The 23,617-nt window shown below is 38.1% G+C and overlaps 4 protein-coding genes across 4 annotated transcripts; 3 read left to right on the top strand and 1 right to left on the bottom strand.

The window, feature by feature from the left end:
- Nucleotides 1-9,064: 9,064 nt before the first annotated feature.
- On the top strand, nt 9,065-9,610 carry BDB00DRAFT_786037 (uncharacterized protein; the record flags this gene model as incomplete). The annotated part of the gene is made up of 1 exon (XM_053120576.1): nt 9,065-9,610. The coding sequence occupies one exon, from the start codon at nt 9,065-9,067 to the stop codon at nt 9,608-9,610; it is 546 nt and encodes a 181-aa protein (XP_052982063.1).
- A 5,330-nt stretch (nt 9,611-14,940) lies between these two features.
- On the top strand, nt 14,941-15,498 carry BDB00DRAFT_870020 (uncharacterized protein; the record flags this gene model as incomplete). Its single annotated transcript, XM_053126659.1, has 2 exons — nt 14,941-15,138; nt 15,211-15,498. 2 exons carry the CDS (start codon nt 14,941-14,943, stop codon nt 15,496-15,498), a joined length of 486 nt encoding a protein of 161 aa, XP_052982064.1.
- Nucleotides 15,499-16,319: 821 nt separating this feature from the next.
- Nucleotides 16,320-17,249, top strand: BDB00DRAFT_870021 (uncharacterized protein; the record flags this gene model as incomplete). Its single annotated transcript, XM_053126660.1, has 2 exons — nt 16,320-16,558; nt 17,126-17,249. The coding sequence occupies 2 exons, from the start codon at nt 16,320-16,322 to the stop codon at nt 17,247-17,249; spliced, it is 363 nt and encodes a 120-aa protein (XP_052982065.1).
- Nucleotides 17,250-21,684: 4,435 nt separating this feature from the next.
- On the bottom strand, nt 21,685-22,212 carry BDB00DRAFT_786038 (uncharacterized protein; the record flags this gene model as incomplete). The annotated part of the gene is made up of 1 exon (XM_053120577.1): nt 21,685-22,212. One exon carries the CDS (start codon nt 22,210-22,212, stop codon nt 21,685-21,687), a length of 528 nt encoding a protein of 175 aa, XP_052982066.1.
- Nucleotides 22,213-23,617: the final 1,405 nt, after the last annotated feature.

The raw sequence follows: 23,617 nt of genomic DNA on the forward strand, positions 1-23,617 counted from the left end.
TCGAAAATAAAACAATAGTAAAATGATTTGTCATCAATAAAAAGCAATTGGTAATGTATATCCCCCTTTTTTAAAAAATTCAAAATAAAAAATCTATACTCTCCCCTACTGAGAAAGGCAATAAACCATTTCATCAATATTTTTCATAATTTCTTCTTTACTTTTTGATTTATACATCTCTATTATTGTAATAATTGTTTTATAGCATAAGCTAGATAAAAGCTGCCACTATTGCAGATATACACTTTTTTGATTTTTTTGGATTTTTTTTATACCTTTTTTAAGAATACCATTGTTATTAACAATTATACATGGTAATTCTGGATTTTCAATTTTGTTTGTAGGTTTTTTGTTGCGTTTTTTAGGTGTATAAAGTTTACTATGTTTAATACAAAGAAAATCTGGCTTATTATCACCTATATTTGTATTAATCTTCCTATGACACATATGACCTTCTTTTTTACCTCTTCTATGAATAGAAGTACATATATTAGGTGAAGAGTTAAGATACCAAAAGTTTTTATCTTTGACTTCATTAATTTTTTCTTTAATTATATTCTCTATCAATTTCTTTTTTTCATCTTCTTTTTTAAGTAATATCTCATCTTCAAAATAATTTTTCATAACTTGTAACATTAATTCTTTAATAGAATTAATCATATTATATTTATCAATAAGTATTTCTGTATTCAAGATAACCATTTTTATTTTATGAAAATTCGGGTAAGATATAATGTGTTTATTTTTATAATAAGAAAAAATTCAATTTTTAATAAAAAAGTATGCACGTCAAAAATGTTTGTGTAACATTTAAATCATTTCGACCAAAATTGGCCATACCGATAGTAAATTATTTATAGATATAAAAGGTTATAGTCCGTAACCGATCAGTCCTCTTGGCGCCATCTTTGGCAAACTTGCCAGCATGTCTTTGAGCGTTCTTGGAAGCTTTAGTCTCCCTTCAATGGTAGCTTCTGTGTTGTGTTGGTCGTCGGAGCATGTCTCTTCCAGACAGCCATACTCATGAGCCCCATTAATGAAGATGAGGTCAACCTTTGTTCCTACTAGCTTTCTGTCTAGTAGACCCTCATCATCTATCCTCCATGCTTCATTCTTTCTTACTGAGGAGCTAGAACTGGCCTTTTCACTAGTACATACCAAAGTGATTGGTAAGTTAGGGTGATATAAATCATTAGATATCATGCCGTCGTATAGATTCAAATACCTTTGCACTTGGAGCTTTGACTCAGAGCTTTGACTCATAGAAGCACGACTGGATAAATCCCTATTTCTGGTGAGTCAGATCAGCTTCGGTGTCATCATTGGCTGGCAGAATATCATACAAGAACTAGTCCAAGATATTGATGATGGATATTTGAGGCCAGTACAAATAGGCTTGTTCGATGGGGTGGCGGTAATGGGTTTAACACAAAACAGTTAGTTATATATCCTCCTTTAGAAGGAAAGAAAACAAACATACTTCTTACCTTCTACATAGGATCTTATTCAGACATACCTTTTTAAGGTGGATTCTATAAGTATCATTATTTAATGAGAAACTACAGGATTTTTCATCTCCTAGTGGATGTTTGAACTTTTATTTAGGCAGAAGGGATTTAATTTTAGGCAGAGTGGACATGAATGTTAATCTGAGTAGACATGAATAAAAGTTAATCTGGACATGAATGAAAATCAAGCTGGACATGAATGAAAATCGAGCTGGACATGAATGAAAATCGATCTAGACATGAATGAAAATCGAGCTGGACATGAATATAAATTGACCTGTACATGAATGAAAATCGAGCTGGACATGAATAAAGATCGATCTGGACATGGATATAAAACGATCTGGACATGAATATAAATCGATCTGGACATGAGTAAAATCAATCTGGACAAAATAAAAATCAATCTGTACATGAATGAAAATCGTTCTGGACAAGAATAATAATCAATGTAAACATGAATAATAGACAACCTGAACATAATAACAGTCAAACTGGACATTGTTTTAGTCAACTAAGACATAATAAAAGTTGAAGTAGATAATATATTAAGTGTAGCAGAGCAGAATATTTGAGTACTTAAGATTTTCAATTCAAGTCAAGACATAATAGAAGTTAAGCAGTACAAAGCCAATGTCAAGATATAGTAGTATGGCTGGTTCACTCGTGACAAAAAGCTTGTAGGCTAATGTACAGGAAATGGCAAGGGTGCGTCAGAGACTCACTACTGTGCGCATAAGCCTATTTTGCTGCTGTGGGAACAGGGCCTGAGCGTTTCCCCTCCATTCATTTTACCCGGGTTGAGTTTAACACAAACTGGAGGCTGGTGGCTGAGGTAGGTGGAAAGTGTGGGGTTTGTTAGCAGCAGCAGGGAGGAAAAAAAAACAACCAAAGATCCTTTTTTTTCTCATTACCATTTGCCACGGCAAATCAACAGCTTCGACGCACACTTGTAAATGACTCCTACTCTCTTCACGATGAATAAAAACAAAGAAAACAAAACGGCACAAACCACGGATTTATTGAAAAACGAAATGAAGGTAACTGTTTTCTTAAAAAGAGCATGTGCTCAAGATTGATAAGGAGTAGACCGCCGTTACTGCTTAAAAAAACGCTGGGTAAGTGAACAAGGGAAGGAAAAGGTTACTGGTTGTGCTTGGGGTATAGCTTTAGTAGACATACGCTCATTCAGAATTACTGTTTTTTTCTTCTCTGTATATACTTGATGCACCATCTTACACCATTCCAACGTCAGACTTGCGTGCGTAATACAACATCGTGCTCTACCTGCACAAACGATTCGTACTCACAACAAGAACGACGCAACAATCTTCTTCTCCAATACTCATACACAATCATATACAACATGGCGCTGATCCGCCATTGACTTGCAAAACATACAGCCTGACGCGATTATTTTTTTCCTTTTGTATATAACAATGTTAACATCGCCGGTCTTTATGGATAAATGAGCTGTAGATAGCAAGAAGGATAACTGACGGGTTTCTTTCCGTTTGTGTTGATGTGGATTGGATGAAAATAAAGTATGATGGCCGAGATATAAGAAAGACAAAAAAGAAGGTTCTATAAGAGTTATACAAGTGCGAAGGATGTTGTTTCGTGGTGAAGGATGGTTATTGTAATTATTGATATTGCGTGGCAGAGCGTCTGGTGCCATGCACAGTCTCGCGTTTGTGAACCTATTTGTAGCCACACAATTCCGAGATGCGATCCTTGAGGATCTGCCATCGAGCAGCAGGAACGCACACGATTTCATTAGGAAAGAGTGCAAGAACTCCACGTACAGTCGAGTGAGAGAGAGCGTAGCGAATGACGTCAAGGGTACTAACTTGTCGGTTGTTCATAGTTGTTGTTATTAACAACAAATAAAGTTGCTGTTGTAATAGCAAAGAAACTTCCTCCTTCATAACAACAAACACCTTTTCTTCTTTGTCCCTGCCATATTATCATCACCACTCAGAGCTATATCTATAGTTTTTATAGAAGCACTTGTAATAATATGCAATCCCATCTAACACCCGTTTATGCAGACAACTGAAACATAATGACTACATAATGTATGATCTTTTACTTTTATTTTTTTCATCCCAACCATAACATCTACAGTAACAATAATAAAACCCTACATACCACCCATCAGCATATATAACTACCTTATCTATCAAGACCGGCAATGTTCGTGTTGGCATATGCAAAAAGAAAAAGGTAATCGTTATTGCCATCGTGTGTGCGAGTACAGCGAATTGCAGAGGAGGATTATAGTTGTGGTGGTGTGTATGCATCATAGGAATATAATTATCATCGCATTGATGTGAATACAAACAGCAAAGAAAGAGATGACCGTCATTACGATGATGATGTGCTTGAGCGTACAAGTATTAAAACAAAAGACCGGCGTCATAGTCGTCATCGTGTAATATGGGCGTACATGATAGTGAAAGGTAATCGCGTCAGGCTGTATATTTGCAAATCAATGGCAGATCAGTGTGATGTTGTATATGATAGTGTATGAGTAATAGAGAAGAAGATTGTTGCGTCGTTCTTGTTGTGAGTACGAATCGTTTGTGCAGGTAGAGGACGATGTTGTATTACGCAAGCAAGTCTGACGTTGGAATGGTGCAAGATGGTGCATCAAGTATATACAGAGAAGAAAAAAATACAGTAATTCTGAATGAGCGTATGTCTACTAAAGCTATACCCCAAGCACAACCAGTAACCTTTTCCTTCCCTTGTTCACTTACCCAGCGTTTTTTTAAGCAGTAACGGCGGTCTACTCCTTATCAATCGTGAGCACATGCTCTTTTTAAGAAAACAGTTACCTTCATTTCGTTTTTCAATAAATCCGTGGTTTGTGCCGTTTTGTTTTCTTTGTTTTTATTCATCGTGAAGAGAGTAGGAGTCATTTACAAGTGTGCGTCGAAGCTGTTGATTTGCCGTGGCAAATGGTAATGAGAAAAAAAAGGATCTTTGGTTGTTTTTTTTCCTCCCTGCTGCTGCTAACAAACCCCACACTTTCCACCTACCTCAGCCACCAGCCTCCAGTTTGTGTTAAACTCAACCCGGGTAAAATGAATGGAGGGGAAACGCTCAGGCCCTGTTCCCACAGCAGCAAAATAGGCTTATGCGCACAGTAGTGAGTCTCTGACGCACCCTTGCCATTTCCTGTACATTAGCCTACAAGCTTTTTGTCACGAGTGAACCAGCCATACTACTATATCTTGACATTGGCTTTGTACTGCTTAACTTCTATTATGTCTTGACTTGAATTGAAAATCTTAAGTACTCAAATATTCTGCTCTGCTACACTTAATATATTATCTACTTCAACTTTTATTATGTCTTAGTTGACTAAAACAATGTCCAGTTTGACTGTTATTATGTTCAGGTTGTCTATTATTCATGTTTACATTGATTATTATTCTTGTCCAGAACGATTTTCATTCATGTACAGATTGATTTTTATTTTGTCTAGATTGATTTTACTCTTGTCCAGATCGATTTATATTCATGTCCAGGTCGATTTATATTCATGTCCAGGTCAATTTATATTCATGTCCAGATCGTTTTATATTCATGTCCAGATCGATCTTTATTCATGTCCAGGTCATGTCCAGCTCGATTTTCATTCATGTCTAGATCGATTTTCATTCATGTCCAGCTCGATTTTCATTCATGTCCAGCTTGATTTTCATTCATGTCCAGATCAATTATTATTCATGTCTAGATTAACTTTTATTCATGTCCACTTAGATTAACATTCATGTCTACTCTGCCTAAAATTAAATCCCTTCTGCCTAAATAAAAGTTTAAACGTCCGCTAGGAGATGAAAGATCCTGTAAGTAATTAGATAGCATCTAATTTTTAGTAATGATTTATTTAGTTTCAAGATTAATTATCTCTTCTTACAGTAGCGCCACAAGAAGGCATAAATCAAGGTACTAGGGGAGAATTTTATAAAATAATAATAATAAATATTGGTATCATAGGAGATTATTTATTATTATTATAAAAATAATAATAATAATCTTTTATATGAATCATCAACCCAGAATGATTCGTTTAAATAATAGCAAATAACAAAAATTCCAATATGTCATAATAACATAGTTATTAATAATACAAAATTATTCCAATCTCTTAATGAAATAATAAGGCAAACTAATTTATGTAATACAGGTCTATTCTTAATAAACTCTTGTTCTTCAATTTTAATTAGTTTACTTAACATAACTATAATTAAAAAGAAACAACCAAGAATTCCAATAAATGTAAATAGACAAACACATAAAATTAAAATAGGAGTAGGATTTCTATTACTACCTCTAAAATATTCATTTAATAAATTAAATATATCTTGTGGATTTTCAATGAATTTTGAAATTAATTCTACAAAATTATTACTATTTTCATTTAGAGAATTAATTTTGAAGTTTCCATCTAGTGGAGGACTACCAGATCTTTCAATAGAGTGATAATACATTCTTTCACACATTTCTCTCATTTTTTTTCTTTCTTCAAAGTTATAATTCATCATTTCACCTAATCCATAAGTAGCAAAACCACCAATAGTGCCAACAACACCTAAGAACAATCCATTTCTAGGATTTGTTTTTGCAATTTTAACTGCAGCAGTTATTATTGTTCCAGAAATAACTCCCGCAGCAACTCCAGGAGAAGTAATTAGTCTATCATTATTAGAATTACTATCTGATGGATGATTATTTGACCCTGCACCTCCATCTCCAAAATTAACATTAAAAGTATTTCTTGATGAAGGATTTGTATTAGATGAATTAGGGGCAGAACTTATATAAATTAATAAACCTAGTAATACTAAACCTAAAGAGCCTATAAAAATGTTAGAAAGATTATCATTTAAGAAGTGAATAAATTCTATAAAATAAAGATGAATAGAATCAACTAGATTATTAGGAATTAAAAATACAGATGCAAATCTAAAATGATTTTTATCTGTAGAATAGTAATACTTATGTTTAATAAACTTAATAATGGATAGAATATTATTCTGTAATAAAGAATAATAAGTTTGTAATAATCTATTACATCCATAAATAAGTATTTTAAACCAATAACTAGAAATAACCCAAACTAAGTTTAAAGTTAATTGTAGGATACAAAGGGGGAATAGGGCGATCGCTAAGATTTTAAAAGACATTTTTGTAAACATTTTCTTTTAATAAATTAATAAAATTAGATAGCATTAATTAAATAACACTATTTTTTTAAAAAATAAAGACATTTAGTTTCTCATTGAATAATGATACTTATAGAATCCACCTAAAAAAGGTATGTCTGAATAAGATCCTATCTAGAAGGAAAGAAGTATGTTTATTTTCTTTCCTTCTAAAGGAGGATATGTAAATAACTGTTTTATGTTAAACCCATTACCCTTGCGAAAGAGGATATGTAAATAACTGTTTCAAGTTAAACCTATTACCCCCCTCGAAATGGTGTACTTTTTGGTGGGCCAAAAGGGCAGGCATGTTTTTCTATGTAATGAAACGCTTTAGCTCTTACTGTCCCTTTTACACAAGCACACAAATGGGGTTTAGCACAATCGTTTTACCTTTCCAGCATATAACATCAAGTATTGCTCAAAGGCAGGCAGCAATGGTGGTAGTTTGGAGGCTTTGTAGTTGGTGATTTCAGCAAGTTGATCCGGAGAGAAGTAAGAAAGCCAAACGGCCTCTTTGGGATCGATTATGAGTGAGTGGACGGAGCTAAAACAGTATGAGAATGCTGGTAAAGTATGTTGGTTACTGACCTCCACCCTTATCTTTATTTGTCAACTAATATGGACGTACTGATGATGTATATATTTAAGGGCCAATTGCTGCATTTGGTCTTCGACTGCCACTCTTTCTTCACCTTCTGCTCTAGCGAGCAGCCACCACTTTTGATTTGCTGCTAGCCGTTTGTATATCATTTTTACCCATAGGCGGTTGCTGGGGGTTAGAGTTGATATCGGGGATTAATCCTTAATCGTAATTCTTTAAAAGGTTTTATTAATTAAAGAAATATCATTGTTTAAAGATATATATAAAAAAATAAAAAATTAGATTATAAATTTTTTATTTTTGAAACTAATAACTTTTTTTTAAACTTTTTTTTTTTGGTTTAGGTTTTGTATAAACCTTTTTAAACCTTTGAAAGAGTTATATCCTTTAATAATTACTTTAAAATAGGCTAGGAGGTACGACGACGCCCAGTTCATTTAAAAATCAATGAAGTTAGATTTTTATTTGAACACTTGATAGAGTAATACAATGACATAATTAATTTACTGTTACAGTAAAATTAATTGTTATTGATTACTCTTCACACAGTGGTCCCCCGCTTTTTGCAGCAGCGGTTTTTGGTGGAAAAAACTGCAAAAAGTGGGGAACTGCAAAAAGTGAGGATGAGTATGAGATGTTACACAGACTGAGTCTATTATGTTAATCAAGTGTCAATGATAGTAAACCAATTAAAAGTGTTGGTGTTGTACTGAGGCTACTTAAAACACTGTTCATAAGGCACGAACACTGTTCATAAGGCACTTGTAGACAAGTTTTTAGAATAACTACCATTATTCTAGGGTTTCGACTAACGTCTCAATGACCAGCTAACCACGTCATCGAAAATCAAAGATTTTCTCTGACCACCCCTAATTATATTGATCATTCTTTATTATTTAAAAATAAAACTTAAAAACTAAATATATAAAATAAATTAATAATTAAAAAATTAATAAACTATTAAACAGCCTACTTATTATAAATCAACTCTTATATAAAAGGCTGTCGTCTCATTCTTGATGTTTATATACTGTACTATCGACACCTCCACACCACTATGGTAAAAGCAAAATACCTAAAGCTTACTGACGAGCAAAAGGATGCTATGAGGTTCAATCCATAACAATTAATTTTACTGTAAACAGTAAATTAATTTTAGTTATTCCTTTCCCTGTCAAGCGTTCTAGTAAATTAAAATTTCATTTTAATTTATCTGAACTGGGGCGTCGTCGTACCTCCTAGCCTAGAAGGAGGGGGTGCTCACTACCGTTCCGCTACTTTTCAAATTAAATATTAAACCTTAAAGGATATAACTCTTTTAAAGGTTTAAAAAGGTTTATGCGAAACATAAACATTTTAAAGAATTAAAAAAAAAAGTTAAAAAAAAAGATAAAAGTTTTAAAAATAAAAAAATTAAAATCTAATTTTTTATTTTTCCTAAACATGTTTAAACAATGATTTATCTTTAAACAATAAAACCTTTTAAGGAATTACAATTAAGGATTAAACCCCTATCTATCAACATTACATGTAAATGTCACTGGTTCAAGACTCTATGTCCCAGGCTCTCAAGTTAACGGGAAATGTACGAAGCATGGTTACAAGCGAAGAGAGAGCGAAAACAAGCAATTGTGGAAGCAGAGCGCAGGGCAGAAGCGGCGCGACAAGCATACAAAGCAGCCCTTCAAGATGTCAACGACGCAATCAGACCCAACCAACAACAATGTGGACTAAGCATGTACCAAAGTTTCAAGAAGAAGAGCACCCCCAGTCCCTATTTCGAGGACATTGTATTTGAACAAGATATCAAGGAACCAGAGCTGCACTGGCAGGAAAGGAAAATGCTTAGTACCCTGGACAGGTGGCATAAGCTGAAAGAATTTGATGTCCAACCACCTGACGCACTCCGGTTACGAGAAACTCCCAAAACAATAGCTCGCGCACTAGGCTTCACAAAATTCAAACTTCCAATACCACAACAACACCACCTCGCTTTTACATACATGTCAAACCCTGAAGCAAACCCTGGACCCCAGTATAAAGCAAAAGGATACCAAACAAAACAACAAGGCTACGATCGTGCCATAGTTGAAGCGGCCAGGGTGTACCAAGAACTAAAGGACGGAAAGTGGCCAGGCGACATCCTGTGGGGAACAGCACAGCGAGACAAAATTGTTGACCTGCGAAACGAGTTGGATGGTGAAAGGAAATTGGCAAGGCTGGTTTTGATGCCAGATATGCACGAGAGCATACTGGGTGGGGCGATTGCCCAGCCGATTTAGGCGAAACTCAAAAGACACGACGGCCCAATCATCTATAGGAAGTCATGGTTTGGTCCACAGCAATCGGAAATGCAGAAAAGGCTCTCCGGTGGAAAGCACTATTGGATACTTGATGCGAGCACTTTTGACGCGAATGTCCCAGACAAGGTTATCCGTTTTGCTTTTGATGTAATCAAATATGCATACGCCGACCCTGATGATGAATTTCTCGAGAGATGGTTGCACTGGCATTACGTCCAGTTTGCTAGATCATACATCATACTTTCTGAAGGGTATTTGTACAAGAAGAAAGGTGGAATCCCGAGTGGAAGCATTTTCACATCATTGATTGATAGCATCTGCAATTTTGTCATGCTCAGACAGGCATTTGGAGAATGCGAGCAAGAACAAGAAAATAAGACAAGAAATATGCAGTTCTTCATCAGTGGTGATGATAGTGTAGTGAAGTACACTGGACCTAAAGATGTACCAGAAACAAGTATTGGACGAGTAGCAGAATATCTCGAGAAAACTTTTAACTATAAGGTGTCGAAGGAGAAGAGTTGGGAGACGGATCATGTTGGATGGATCGATGAAGAAGACAAAGGAGTCGAGTTCCTAGGAACAAGATTTGGGCATGTGGAGGGCGAGCCCACCTTCAGAGCATATTCCAAGACATATACACAACTGTTACTCCCAGAAAAACCCGATACGCGACCAAGCGATTTCCTCAAGAGACTTGTTGGCGCTATGATCGACAATGCATTTGACGACAAAGCCGACAAACTCTTTCAAAAGACGCTTGATCACATAATGCAATACTATGGAGCGTGGGCTGGTGACAACAGGTGGTACAACGACGACCGGAGAACAGTTGGGTTCGGAGAAGTCACAAGCGTCTACGACTTTTACTCCCAAGGCAGGCACAAAAGGCTGTACTATGTCGGAAGCACTGTCACTGAAGGAATCAAGTGGATAAATGTCAAAAGAGAAGAAATAGGAACAGACATGATGCCGTCGAAGATAGGAATGAGGAGGAAAGGAAGACTAAAGTTAAAAGAAATGTCCATTGCACAAATCCTGGCATATTTTTAAATTGTAGTAAATAGAGCAATAGCACCTTGCACCCATCGGGCTGTTGCCCTACAATAAAAAGTAAGGCTCTCGAGTTGATAGCGGAAAATTGCAGGTCCCCATTTTTGGCCTGCAAAATGCAAAAAGTGAGGAAACTGCAATTTTACTAAGTGATAAGTGGGTATGCTCCAAAAAAATCTGCAAAAATTGAGGATCTGCAAAAAGTAGGGCTGCAAAAAGCAGGGGACCACTGTAAATGAATATGAAAAATTAAAAAAGTTATAAATTAATGTATTATTGAAGATATTCATTATATATTTAAATATTTTATATAAACAATTGATTTAAAATAATCATCAAGACCTAAACCAATCGCCCAACCAGGACCCATGACCTCAAGGTCATTGGCTTCATCGTAACTGGTAAGCATAATCTAGTACTCACATTGCCTCCCATTTTAATTCTCGTGTGAAAGACATATAGAGAGTTATAGGAATAGGAAAAAAATTGATTTTGGAGAACTTGTACCAAATGGAGAGCTGCAAGATGTAATTCACCTTGGGGTCCCGAAATCGATTTTCAACTTATCCAACTCTCTCTATTTCAATTCTCAATTTCGATTAACACAAGTCTCTAAATAGGAAGGAATCTGACCTTATACATTCTGGATTGCCCCAATGGTTCAGTGGCGAGAATCAAAAAATTTTGCCCATACGAGTTCCCTTCGTCTGTTGAACAGTTCTCAAAAATGTTCATTCCTCTTCTTTCTTTGGTGTGGCAGGCTAAAACTATCATGAAAAACACGCTTGCCATCATCAATGACGACGACGACATTGTTCTACCGACAGACGATGGCTTAATTCCATCACTGATACCTCCCTGCATGCCTTCTCCAAAAGCCGGTTCCAAGCGAAAAATATATGAAATCGATGCCGAGTAACGTCTCGCTGAATATCCCATGCTATCGATCTTTCTATTTTCTAAATCGCCAATTTCTTTCTCTCTCCACTTGTATATACATGATCCATCCCTCTTTTAACTGTATATTTGATTCACTTTTCTCGTCATCTATATAAGCTACAAACATACAAAAAGACACATTTGGAGCCCACGTACGCTTTTCCAGAATGCGAAAACGAAATACCTGTATTATGCACTGCCGTTGAGCATGCACAGTGAACCGCGCGCTTCTGAGTCTTCTCCTTTATGCTCCCTTTGTTCTGATCTTTGGCTTCAGCTTTTCGAACAATGCATGTGCAATAGGGCTACGTTGAAGCAATCATGTGAAACAAGGATGATGACCTCCTTTACTGGCACTGGGTTGCCAAAGACGAAAGATAGCAACAATAACAAGAAACTAGCCAATGAATAAAGCGTGCTATGCCATGTCGAGCTCATCCAGGCTCTTATCATACTGACGTGCTTCAAGGCAGCCATATTCGATTTGCGCTGACGAGTTATTTGTGGCACAATTACTAGATGCTGCAGTATATATATGTATATAATCGATATTGATGGCTTGATAGGATCATTGTCTGTGCATAACCCGTCATCTATGAATCAACAAAAAGAACGAGTGGATTGGTAAGAAAGGCTATAGCCAGGAGAATGGGATCGAAGCAAGAACTTAATACATGATAATGGCACTGAAAAATAGCTACAACTGTATGTACATAGTACGTGGTGAGGTATCGCCACCACCATCAAATAATTGAAAGTACATCATCGCCCTGTGATCACGTTCCTGAGTGCTTGACAATGGGGCGGATACAGACTCTATTGTAAGTATCCAAATTATATGATCCTTCGCGGACACTAATTATTATTTTGAAGTTTTTTGGATTACGTTGTCGTACATGTACCACGAATTAGTACTGCAAACAGTGCGGGACGCTTGTCCAGTTCTTTGACAGGATATCACAGACAATGTCAGCAACGACAACAAAACATCGAGCCATGATGTGCCTCTTGATGGTCATTTAGTATACTAAACAATGGCACCAGGTTACGGTTCATTGGATAAATTAGCAACATCTTCAGTATCAATTTGGTACTTGCTCCAGCTGACAGCACATGATAGGCGTACCAATTAAAGTGGCCGAGCCTCTCATATGATACAGCCTGACGATTCATCGTTTAAGTTAGTGCTCAAAACATCGAGATAGTCATATTGTAACACATAATGTACTATAGCTGTACCCAGCCAGCACCTGAGGCAGCTCTGTCGTCAGTCAAACACTCTCATGCATATAGTTTACTGACACGCGGCGAAATGACACCTTCAATACACTAATGTCTTTTACTGGTATAATTTATACTTGGGCGTCACCTATTGTTACTGTTATTATTATTACTGTATCGTTATTATCCTGCCCTCTACATACTCAAGAGCACAAACAGAAACCAGCAGCTTCACTGTAAACGATGATACATATTAAAGACACCTTATTGTACTCGTTCTAAATTTCAAAAAAGAAGAATTATATGAGTCGGCAGGAATGTTGAACACGACGTGACAACACTCACTGACTGATGATTGGACATAATAATTCAAAATGTAGATTGTCTTGACGTAAGTTGATACAACTAAATCGTTTAACGATCGATAAGTAACGCATCGTCTACCTCTCATAGGAAGATGAAAGAAGCAGCCCAACAACGACCCTAAAAAAGGGGAACATTTTCATATTGTAGCAGCGAGCTCTGTATGGCCTTGTTTATTAACATGCAACTAATAATTGATAAGAGATCAATATGATATACAGACAGCTTTGAATTGACGTCGAGGGAGCATGAACAAATTATACGTATAGCAATACAGTTCCATCGATGATGAATTTTGACTAGGTTCCTGGTGCACTGCGCTCGATCCGATAGGTCTGCCAGACTTGGGATGATTAAGTTTCTCATGTTGTCTAGGTAATGCTGCCATTCAATCTGGTCAATAACACATAAATTGCATATGGCCAAGATAGCAAAAATAACTTGAATTCCCGTGGACGTGGTATAAGAGAGGGCCGTGCTAGCAAGACAACTACCGGATATAACTTGATGGACTATTGAGAAAAACCACTGGCTTGGTGTCAAGATCAACATAATAGATGATAGATATTCCTGCGGTGCGTTGCGTTCGTCAGCATTAAAAAATAGTCATCAACTACCGGCGACGCCTGTGCTGAAGACCGCTTCGCTCAAAGACGTGATACTGCTCTATGCTGTTTCTACCAGTGTAACTGGCTGGAAGCAGTCTTGCAACTACAAATATTATAACAGTTAAAGTTATCTGATCAGGGTACATGCATATGAAATATTTGCGAACAGCTGTACTTGATATTCACTTTGCATATAAAAGGACGTTAGCATTACAGCCTACATTTTCGATCGCATAATGATTATAGCAGTCGATAATGTGCATATTAGCGATCTAGTTAATATAATTCCAGCCGCCAAAAATGATCACGATGTGACTCGCGAGCATAGAGAAAAGAGGCCAAGTTAGATCAGAAGTTAGCATCCACGACCTGCTTAAAAAGAAAATAAAGGAAATATTCGCAACCATGGAGAGGGACAAGGCAAAGGTGTGACGCTCGGCCAGGCTTGCATCCACGACCTGCTTGCAAAGAATTGAAATTACAGGTGCAACAATGGAAAAGCCCCAGAGTGCTTCAATAAGATTTGCGTTCACGACTTACTATTAATTATGACACAATGGAAAAGCTAGTATATGGAAATGTCATCTAGGATATCGATATCGGTCTACTAAAGAAAAGCAAAAAAAATCAGAAGATAGCATTAGTAACGACGTGCAAAAAAAAAGCTTAGAAAATGGTAGAAGCATCTCTTCATCAAGGTAACTCCGTGGAGACAAGCTTGGTTACATATTCTATTGTGTTGTGCAACTGCAAGTAAGCCACAAGCAACGAAATTTGCGGAAACGAAATATTTACCTTCTTCTGCTCATCTTTCCGCGGCCTCTTTTCTGCACTTACCACTCAACTGCATATAGGCCCCGCTTCCTGGGCACGACAAAATACGTCGTCCGGGCTTTTCCAAGCTACAAGTTCCGCATTTATTTGTATTCGACCATCAACTCGGGTATATCCGTCGCCGCACCCCCGTAGACGGGATCTATCACCGCATCTTAACAACAAGATTTTTTACCGACTTATGGGAAGGGAGGATCTACTTTCTTGCCGGATTTGCGAAAGTTGCGATACAAACTACAGCACCAGGGGGAGGCATTTTGGGTCTCAGTGACGCTCAACCTTTGCACCAATATGTGCAACAGCAACTGCCACGATGGCAAACACGAGCATACAAACAACTTTGCACGCCACCACAACACAGCGTACCCCAGATCGTCGCCAAACAGTGAAAGCAATTTTGGCGTTGGCCAATGGAACATGGATCCCGCAACCTATGGTATCGTACCATATACAACTCGTTACCAACTGCCGAGCGTCTGTTCCGTCTGGGTCTGCAGGATCTTACCAGTGCTACATGCCGCTTATGCAATGACGATATTGATACTCCTGCACACTTGCTAGTGCTTTGTCGCCACCGCCATTCCGTATGGAACCTTATCTGGGGACAATACTACTACCGAGCTGCATACTGATCGCCTTATACATTTTCTTCGGACGCTCTCGTGGCCTGACTACCATTCTCCACCAACACACCATTCGCGCTATGCTCCCACTCTCATCGCCTGCACTATGGGAGGTATTTGGGCGGCGTACTGGCAACTCATCTTTGATGATATCCCATACACTATGGCAAGCGTCAAACGCAATATCACCAAAGGTTTCACTCGTTTCCATCTAGCCAACGCATAGTGCTATTACATCTTCTGTAACAGATCAAGCAACCACAGCTGGTAATCTTTCTTTGTTCCTTTATCTCTTAATTTGTACGCTAGCAGTCTCTCAATGCCTCGGTGCGCGTGACTGATTTCCCCCCCCCTCGATAATCAATAAAATTGAGGCCACCCACACCTCTCTACTTCTCGGGGATAAAAGACAAAACGAAATATTTACCTTCAGGCGTTTAAGTATAACGAAATAGAGACGCCAGGATGTGCAACATCCTTCGAGGAGGACAAGTGAAAACGCGGGTCCAGGCTTGTTGCTTGAGAGGGCCTAAAATACTCCAGTGATTGCTATATTGCACCTACCACCTCGTCGCGGTTGAAGGTGTTTGCTGCGAAGCATGGACAACGAGGATTCGTGCATCTGAGAGCGCCAATGGCAGCAACCACGTTGTCGCCAGCTCGATATTTCTGTAGATTTTTTTTTTCAGGCTGTCTTGCTTTTGCAGTCTTCGTTTATGACGACCAGCATGTCACGTTTGTGAGGGGAGTTCCCAGCCGTTTCTTTGAGTTATTTGTTCGCTCGTCAGGCATGACTTTGTATCGACACGTTTGGACCTGTATACTTCTCGAAAGACAACCATTATCCTTCTGTGCTTAGCCATTGTATGTGGCGTCCAAGATCCGATATTGGTCGCTTATGATACGAGGTCGTTCATTTTATATACGATCACGAGCAAGCACTGGTAGCCGTAGCTATCGTACCAAGAGAAGTCATGGAAACCCTAGTAGAGGTGTCAAACTAGGCGTCATCCAAGAAGAAATCGTCTGCCCGGTTCGTACCTTACAATGCGGGTGGCAAAGACTATACAATTACGCAGACGTCTCCTATCGGAACACATTTATTTTGGTTATCTGGAAGGACAAACACGTTCATGCAGGCCTGCCACAATCGCAAGCTGGGTCAAGGAAGTGCTACAGAAACTACAGCAAGTTGGTGCTCATACTACCATTGTCAAGGCATACTCGACCCGAGCAGCGGCGAGTACCAAGGCTATTGAACAAGACATCGTGGATATGTTGAAAGAGTACGGAACTGGAGCATGCATAGCAAAACTCTTGAGAAATATTACCATCGACCCCAGGTCTAACACAAACGAGGCTTCTAACAATTTTTTCCATCAACTGAAAACATAACCACCACTTCTGATGCTGAAGCAAAGTAGTTCAAGTGGTAGACGTCTACCCTGGTATCGACATTGGATAATATGGCCCTCCGATTGACGATGAAATGAGATTGTCAACTTCATCTTAGCTTAGAAGGAACTTGAGGTTATAATCATGGATAGGAAGATTTTGTTGAGAATAAAGCACGTCATAGAGAGCCAATGACCCCTTCACTTCTGAGGTTTCCACTCTAACACCTATGCCAGTTTGTGTATCTTGGTAGAAACAGTAGACGGAAACTGGAAATGCTGCGGTTTCGTTATTCATCAAGAAAAATTTACATCAGAGGAATTTTCTCTTTTTATTTTTTTTGTAAAGGACCATAGACCCGATTTTATTTGGTCAAAGGAATTTTAAGTCAGTCACAAGCATAGAGAAAGTTCCCACAGCGACGCGTCGTAACTACACTGTACCTTTGTATTTGACAGTTGCTTACCTACAACAATGACCTCTGCATCTGATAGCCTTGGGTACCTTGTCCGTGTCTTTCCCACCTATTCAACCGAAGTAGTTACAGAGACTTTTGACAACCAGCAACAACTTGACGAGTGAACTACTGAAAACCTCAAGCAGCATGCCAACTTCAACACCAACAACAAGTACATCTCCGTACCCAAGGCTTCAGATGCACGCCAAAACAATGCCGGCCGTCCTCGGACAGTTGAACTTAGTATTACTTTTCTCTGTGATTACTCAAGAGAAACATCGGTTCCAGCTGTCCCTGCTCTGCCTGTAGACTCAACTGAACCTACTCCCATAAAAAAACGTCAACTTGCAAAACCTTCCATTAAAGTAAACTGTCGTGCTCGATAATGTATCCAATACTTGGTCTCAGGCAAAATTAGAGTTGTATATCACTGGCAACATCAGCACCATGACCCTACGGATAACCAATGCTACTCGCTCACAAGTCCCCCCCTGAAACACGTAAATGGATTGAAAACCTTGTCAATAACAAGTTGGAGTGGGATCAAATTCAGGAACATCTGCGTTTGACTAGTAAACAACTTCAAGATGTAAGTATCATGTATACATGTAAAGCAAAACTTTGATATCAACTTGTAGAGATGCTAACCGGTGGTATCAGCTCGAGGAAGGCGAAGGACCGTTCCCGGAAGCCTTACGTGTGAAGCAGCATCATGTCATGAATATCATCGCCAACTAACAGTCAAGATCAGCAAGAAAAGATCCAATCGATAGAGAAAGTGTAGTCAAATGGCTTCTCTATCTAAAAGGTCAAGGTTATCAGACGTTGGATTATACTAAGAATTATACTTTTGCTGTTGCATGGATATCACCACGACAAGCTTTGGTAAGAAAAGACATATACTTAAATATAAGGCAATGTTCGTATATAAAGATACGTATGTGCTCTATAGCTGCTCAAGAGATCAAATGAGATCTGTATTGATGCCACACACATGATTTGCAAATCTATTATCAATGGCCGGGCTGATGTGTATCTGTTCTCTATCGTTGCTAAGCATACAGTTACTGGACAAGGTTACCCTCTTGCTTTTATGATCACAGATAAAGAAGTTAGTGAAAGTCGGCAAGTATGGTTTCGATGGCTCCGGGACAGAATGGAATACACACCAACAAGGATCATGATCGATTGCAGTCCAGTTGAAATTAACAGCATCCGAGAAGTTTATGGTCATCAATTTCAAGTTTTCTGTGTCATTGGCACATCAAAAGAGCATGGGAAAAGAACATTATGTCCAAGGTACCTTTTAATTAGCCACATTTTGTATTTATATTTAAAATTCCTTTTTTTAATATGTTGGGTTATAGATTAAAACTACTCTGTCAACAGACAATACGAAGAAAAAAAGAGATGAAGCTCGTTCTGCCCTTAGTGCTTTGATGAATTGCAAAACCGTCGCTGAATTTGTGCATGCTTGGGATGAATTTGGTAAAAAATGGTGTGATACATATGAGCATTTTAAATTTTATGGCTATGTGTTGGACTATTGATATCCTAAGCATCATCTTTGGTGCAAAGCTTGGAGAGAGGTACGTTTTAGGCTCGTTTTACCTTTATTTTGCGCTTCAATATTATGTACGATTGTATATTCCATAGAATGCGTCCTTCCATACAAGTAATCTGATCGAAGCTGCCACTTCAAACTTAAACGCAAATATCTTCCATACAGTCGCAATCATCGTGCTGATCGTGTGATCTATGTGCTGACACAGTTGGTCGAAAATGATTACCGTGCTCAAGTCCTGCGTGTTTTGGCTGGTGTTGAAGAAACAACAGCGACTAGAGAAGCTCAACAAAGGAAAAAAGAAGCTTGCAGAAAATCACCAGATGAAGCTGACTGGATGATAACTTTTTATGATGACCATGTATGTATCATTTCTGTATATGTGCGTTTACTTTTACAATTGCTGATCGTACCGTGGCAATAAGTCACCTGTCAATCTTTTACTAGTTCTGCATTGTATACTCTATAGTTTGAAGAAACCAATAGCAATGGCGTTATTGGTTCTTGTAGTTGTGAAGACTTAAAAAAGCGTAACCAGCCATGCAAGCATATATATCTTATCGCATATCACACCACCATTCCAGTAATCATAAACCAAAGCTTTCCTCGCCATTCAACAACAACAGTATCATCATAATCAATACCAGCATCGTCATTACCAGCATCATCAATATCATCTACGTCGTCAACAACATTAACAGCATATGTGCAACTACCACCACCATCCTTACAGCAGCAGCAGCAGCATAGAAACGATCTGCTCGCTGAATATGAACGCTCGAAAAATCAACTTGATAGTCCATTTGCAAAAAGCAAACCAAAAATAACTACAACACAACTAGAAAATATAATTGTTCTACAAAAAAGGCTGTACACAGACATAGAGAAAATCATCAATCCAAACGCACGTCCCTCTTGTCAACAATAAAGATTATAATATATATTTAGCAGAGATACTTATCACATATGTTTTGTTTTCGAATACTCTTAGTTTTCGATACAGTTGTTGGACTTAGCATATTTTTTTTTGGATATAGTTGTTGGACTTGCAAATTGGGACTTAGAATTTCTCTATGCTTGTGACTGACTACAAAATTCCTCTGATGTAATTTTTCTTGATGAATAGAGCAACTCGAAATGCTGCGGCTGGCAGAGGTCACTTGACTTCATTCAAGATCATTGCAGCAAAAGGTTTATCTCAAAGTACATTACCACCTCGAGAATCAGAGCGGGGTGAGCAATCAGAAGCTCAAAAGGCCCTCTCGTTTTAGCAAAGTTGCTGGACAACTTAGAAAACCAGTGGTACGTTTTGACATGGTTCTATATATCTATCGATGCCAATGATAGCAGCAAATTCTCACCTTGTTTTTATCTCAGAAACGCAGTAAGCCAAATTGGTCAGAACTTTGTGTGCGTCTTGTGGAACAGGCGACGAACAACACTGGAGCCAAGGTTGCAACAAACGCTTGTTCGAGTAAATCAAGCCACACAGTTTCAGGACGCTCTAGCTCTGCTTCTACAGTGGTCCCCTGCTTTTTGCAGCCCTACTTTTTGCAGATCCTCAATTTTTGCAGATTTTTTTGGAGCATACCCACTTATCACTTAGTAAAATTGCAGTTTCCTCACTTTTTGCATTTTACAGGCCAAAAATGGGGACCTGCAATTTTCCGCTATCAACTCGAGAGCCTTACTTTTTATTGTAGGGCAACAGCCCGATGGGTGCAAGGTGCTATTGCTCTATTTACTACAATTTAAAAATATGCCAGGATTTGTGCAATGGACATTTCTTTTAACTTTAGTCTTCCTTTCCTCCTCATTCCTATCTTCGACGGCATCATGTCTGTTCCTATTTCTTCTCTTTTGACATTTATCCACTTGATTCCTTCAGTGACAGTGCTTCCGACATAGTACAGCCTTTTGTGCCTGCCTTGGGAGTAAAAGTCGTAGACGCTTGTGACTTCTCCGAACCCAACTGTTCTCCGGTCGTCGTCGTACCACCTGTTGTCACCAGCCCACGCTCCATAGTATTGCATTATGTGATCAAGCGTCTTTTGAAAGAGTTTGTCGGCTTTGTCGTCAAATGCATTGTCGATCATAGTGCCAACAAGTCTCTTGAGGAAATCGCTTGGTCGCGTATCGGGTTTTTCTGGGAGTAACAGTTGTGTATATGTCTTGGAATATGCTCTGAAGGTGGGCTCGCCCTCCACATGCCCAAATCTTGTTCCTAGGAACTCGACTCCTTTGTCTTCTTCATCGATCCATCCAACATGATCCGTCTCCCAACTCTTCTCCTTCGACACCTTGTAGTTAAAAGTTTTCTCGAGATATTCTGCTACTCGTCCAATACTTGTTTCTGGTACATCTTTAGGTCCAGTGTACTTCACTACACTATCATCACCACTGATGAAGAACTGCATATTTCTTGTCTTATTTTCTTGTTCTTGCTCGCATTCTCCAAATGCCTGTCTGAGCATGACAAAATTGCAGATGCTATCAATCAATGATGTGAAAATGCTTCCACTCGGGATTCCACCTTTCTTCTTGTACAAATACCCTTCAGAAAGTATGATGTATGATCTAGCAAACTGGACGTAATGCCAGTGCAACCATCTCTCGAGAAATTCATCATCAGGGTCGGCGTATGCATATTTGATTACATCAAAAGCAAAACGGATAACCTTGTCTGGGACATTCGCGTCAAAAGTGCTCGCATCAAGTATCCAATAGTGCTTTCCACCGGAGAGCCTTTTCTGCATTTCCGATTGCTGTGGACCAAACCATGACTTCCTATAGATGATTGGGCCGTCGTGTCTTTTGAGTTTCGTCTGAATCGGCTGGGCAATCGCCCCACCCAGTATGCTCTCGTGCATATCTGGCATCAAAACCAGCCTTGCCAATTTCCTTTCACCATCCAACTCGTTTCGCAGGTCAACAATTTTGTCTCGCTGTGCTGTTCCCCACAGGATGTCGCCTGGCCACTTTCCGTCCTTTAGTTCTCAGTACACCCTGGCTGCTTCAACCATGGCACGATCGTAGCCTTGTTGTTTTGTTTGGTATCCTTTTGCTTTATACTGGGGTCCAGGGTTTGCTTCGGGGTTTAACATGTATGTAAAAGCGAGGTGGTGTTGTTGTGGTATTGGAAGTTTGAATTTTGTGAAGCCTAGTGCGTGAGCTATTGTTTTGGGAGTTTCTCGTAACCGGAGTGCGTCAGGTGGTTGGACATCAAATTCTTTCAGCTTATACCACCTGTCCAGGGTACTAAGCATTTTCCTTTCCTGCCAGTGCAGCTCTGGTTCCTTGATATCTTGTTCAAATACAATGTCCTCGAAATAGGGACTAGGGGTGCTCTTCTTCTTGAAACTTTGGTACATGCTTGGTGCACATTGTTGTTGGTTAGGTCTGATAGCGTCGTTGACATCTTGAAGGGCTGCTTTGTATGCTTGTCGCGCCGCTTCTGCCCTGCGCTCTGCTTCCACAATTGCTTGTTTTCGCTCTCTCTTCACTTGTAACCATGCTTCGTACATTTCCCGTTAACTTGAGAGCCTGGGACATAGAGTCTTGAACCAGTGACATCTACATGTAATGTTGATAGATAGGGGTTTAATCCTTAATTGTAATTCCTTAAAAGGTTTTATTGTTTAAAGATAAATCATTGTTTAAACATGTTTAGGAAAAATAAAAAATTAGATTTTAATTTTTTTATTTTTAAAACTTTTATCTTTTTTTTTAACTTTTTTTTTTAATTCTTTAAAATGTTTATGTTTCGCATAAACCTTTTTAAACCTTTAAAAGAGTTATATCCTTTAAGGTTTAATATTTAATTTGAAAAGTAGCGGAACGGTAGTGAGCACCCCCTCCTTCTAGGCTAGGAGGTACGACGACGCCCCAGTTCAGATAAATTAAAATGAAATTTTAATTTACTAGAACGCTTGACAGGGAAAGGAATAACTAAAATTAATTTACTGTTTACAGTAAAATTAATTGTTATGGATTGAACCTCATAGCATCCTTTTGCTCGTCAGTAAGCTTTGGGTATTTTGCTTTTACCATAGTGGTGTGGAGGTGTCGATAGTACAGTATATAAACATCAAGAATGAGACGACAGCCTTTTATATAAGAGTTGATTTATAATAAGTAGGCTGTTTAATAGTTTATTAATTTTTTAATTATTAATTTATTTTATATATTTAGTTTTTAAGTTTTATTTTTAAATAATAAAGAATGATCAATATAATTAGGGGTGGTCAGAGAAAATCTTTGATTTTCGATGACGTGGTTAGCTGGTCATTGAGACGTTAGTCGAAACCCTAGAATAATGGTAGTTATTCTATAAACTTGTCTACAAGTGCCTTATGAACAGTGTTCGTGCCTTATTAACAGTGTTCTAAGTAGCCTCAGTACAACACCGACACTTTTAATTGGTTTACTATCATTGACACTTGATTAACATAATAGACTCAGTCTGTGTAACATCTCATACTCATCCTCACTTTTTGCAGTTCCCCACTTTTTGCAGTTTTTTCCACCAAAAACCGCTGCTGCAAAAAGCGGGGGACCACTGTGTGATGAGTAATCAATAACAATTAATTTTACTGTAACAGTAAATTAATTATGTCATTGTATTACTCTATCAAGTGTTCAAATAAAAATCTAACTTCATTGATTTTTAAATGAACTGGGCGTCGTTGTACCTCCTAGCCTATTTTAAAGTAATTATAAAAGGATATAACTCTTTTAAAGGTTTAAAAAGGTTTATACAAAACCTAAACCTTTTAAAGAATTAAAAAAAAGGTTTAAAAAGAGTTAAAAGTTTCAAAAATAAAAAAGCTATAATCTAATTTTTTGTTTTTTTATATATATCTTTAAACAATGATATTTCTTTAATTAATAAAACCTTTTAAAGAATTACGATTAAGGATTAATCCCCGA

The sequence above is a fragment of the Zychaea mexicana genome (assembly GCF_025766255.1).
Source record: "Zychaea mexicana strain RSA 1403 chromosome Unknown BDB00scaffold_18, whole genome shotgun sequence".
NCBI lineage: Eukaryota > Fungi > Mucoromycota > Mucoromycetes > Mucorales > Lichtheimiaceae > Zychaea > Zychaea mexicana.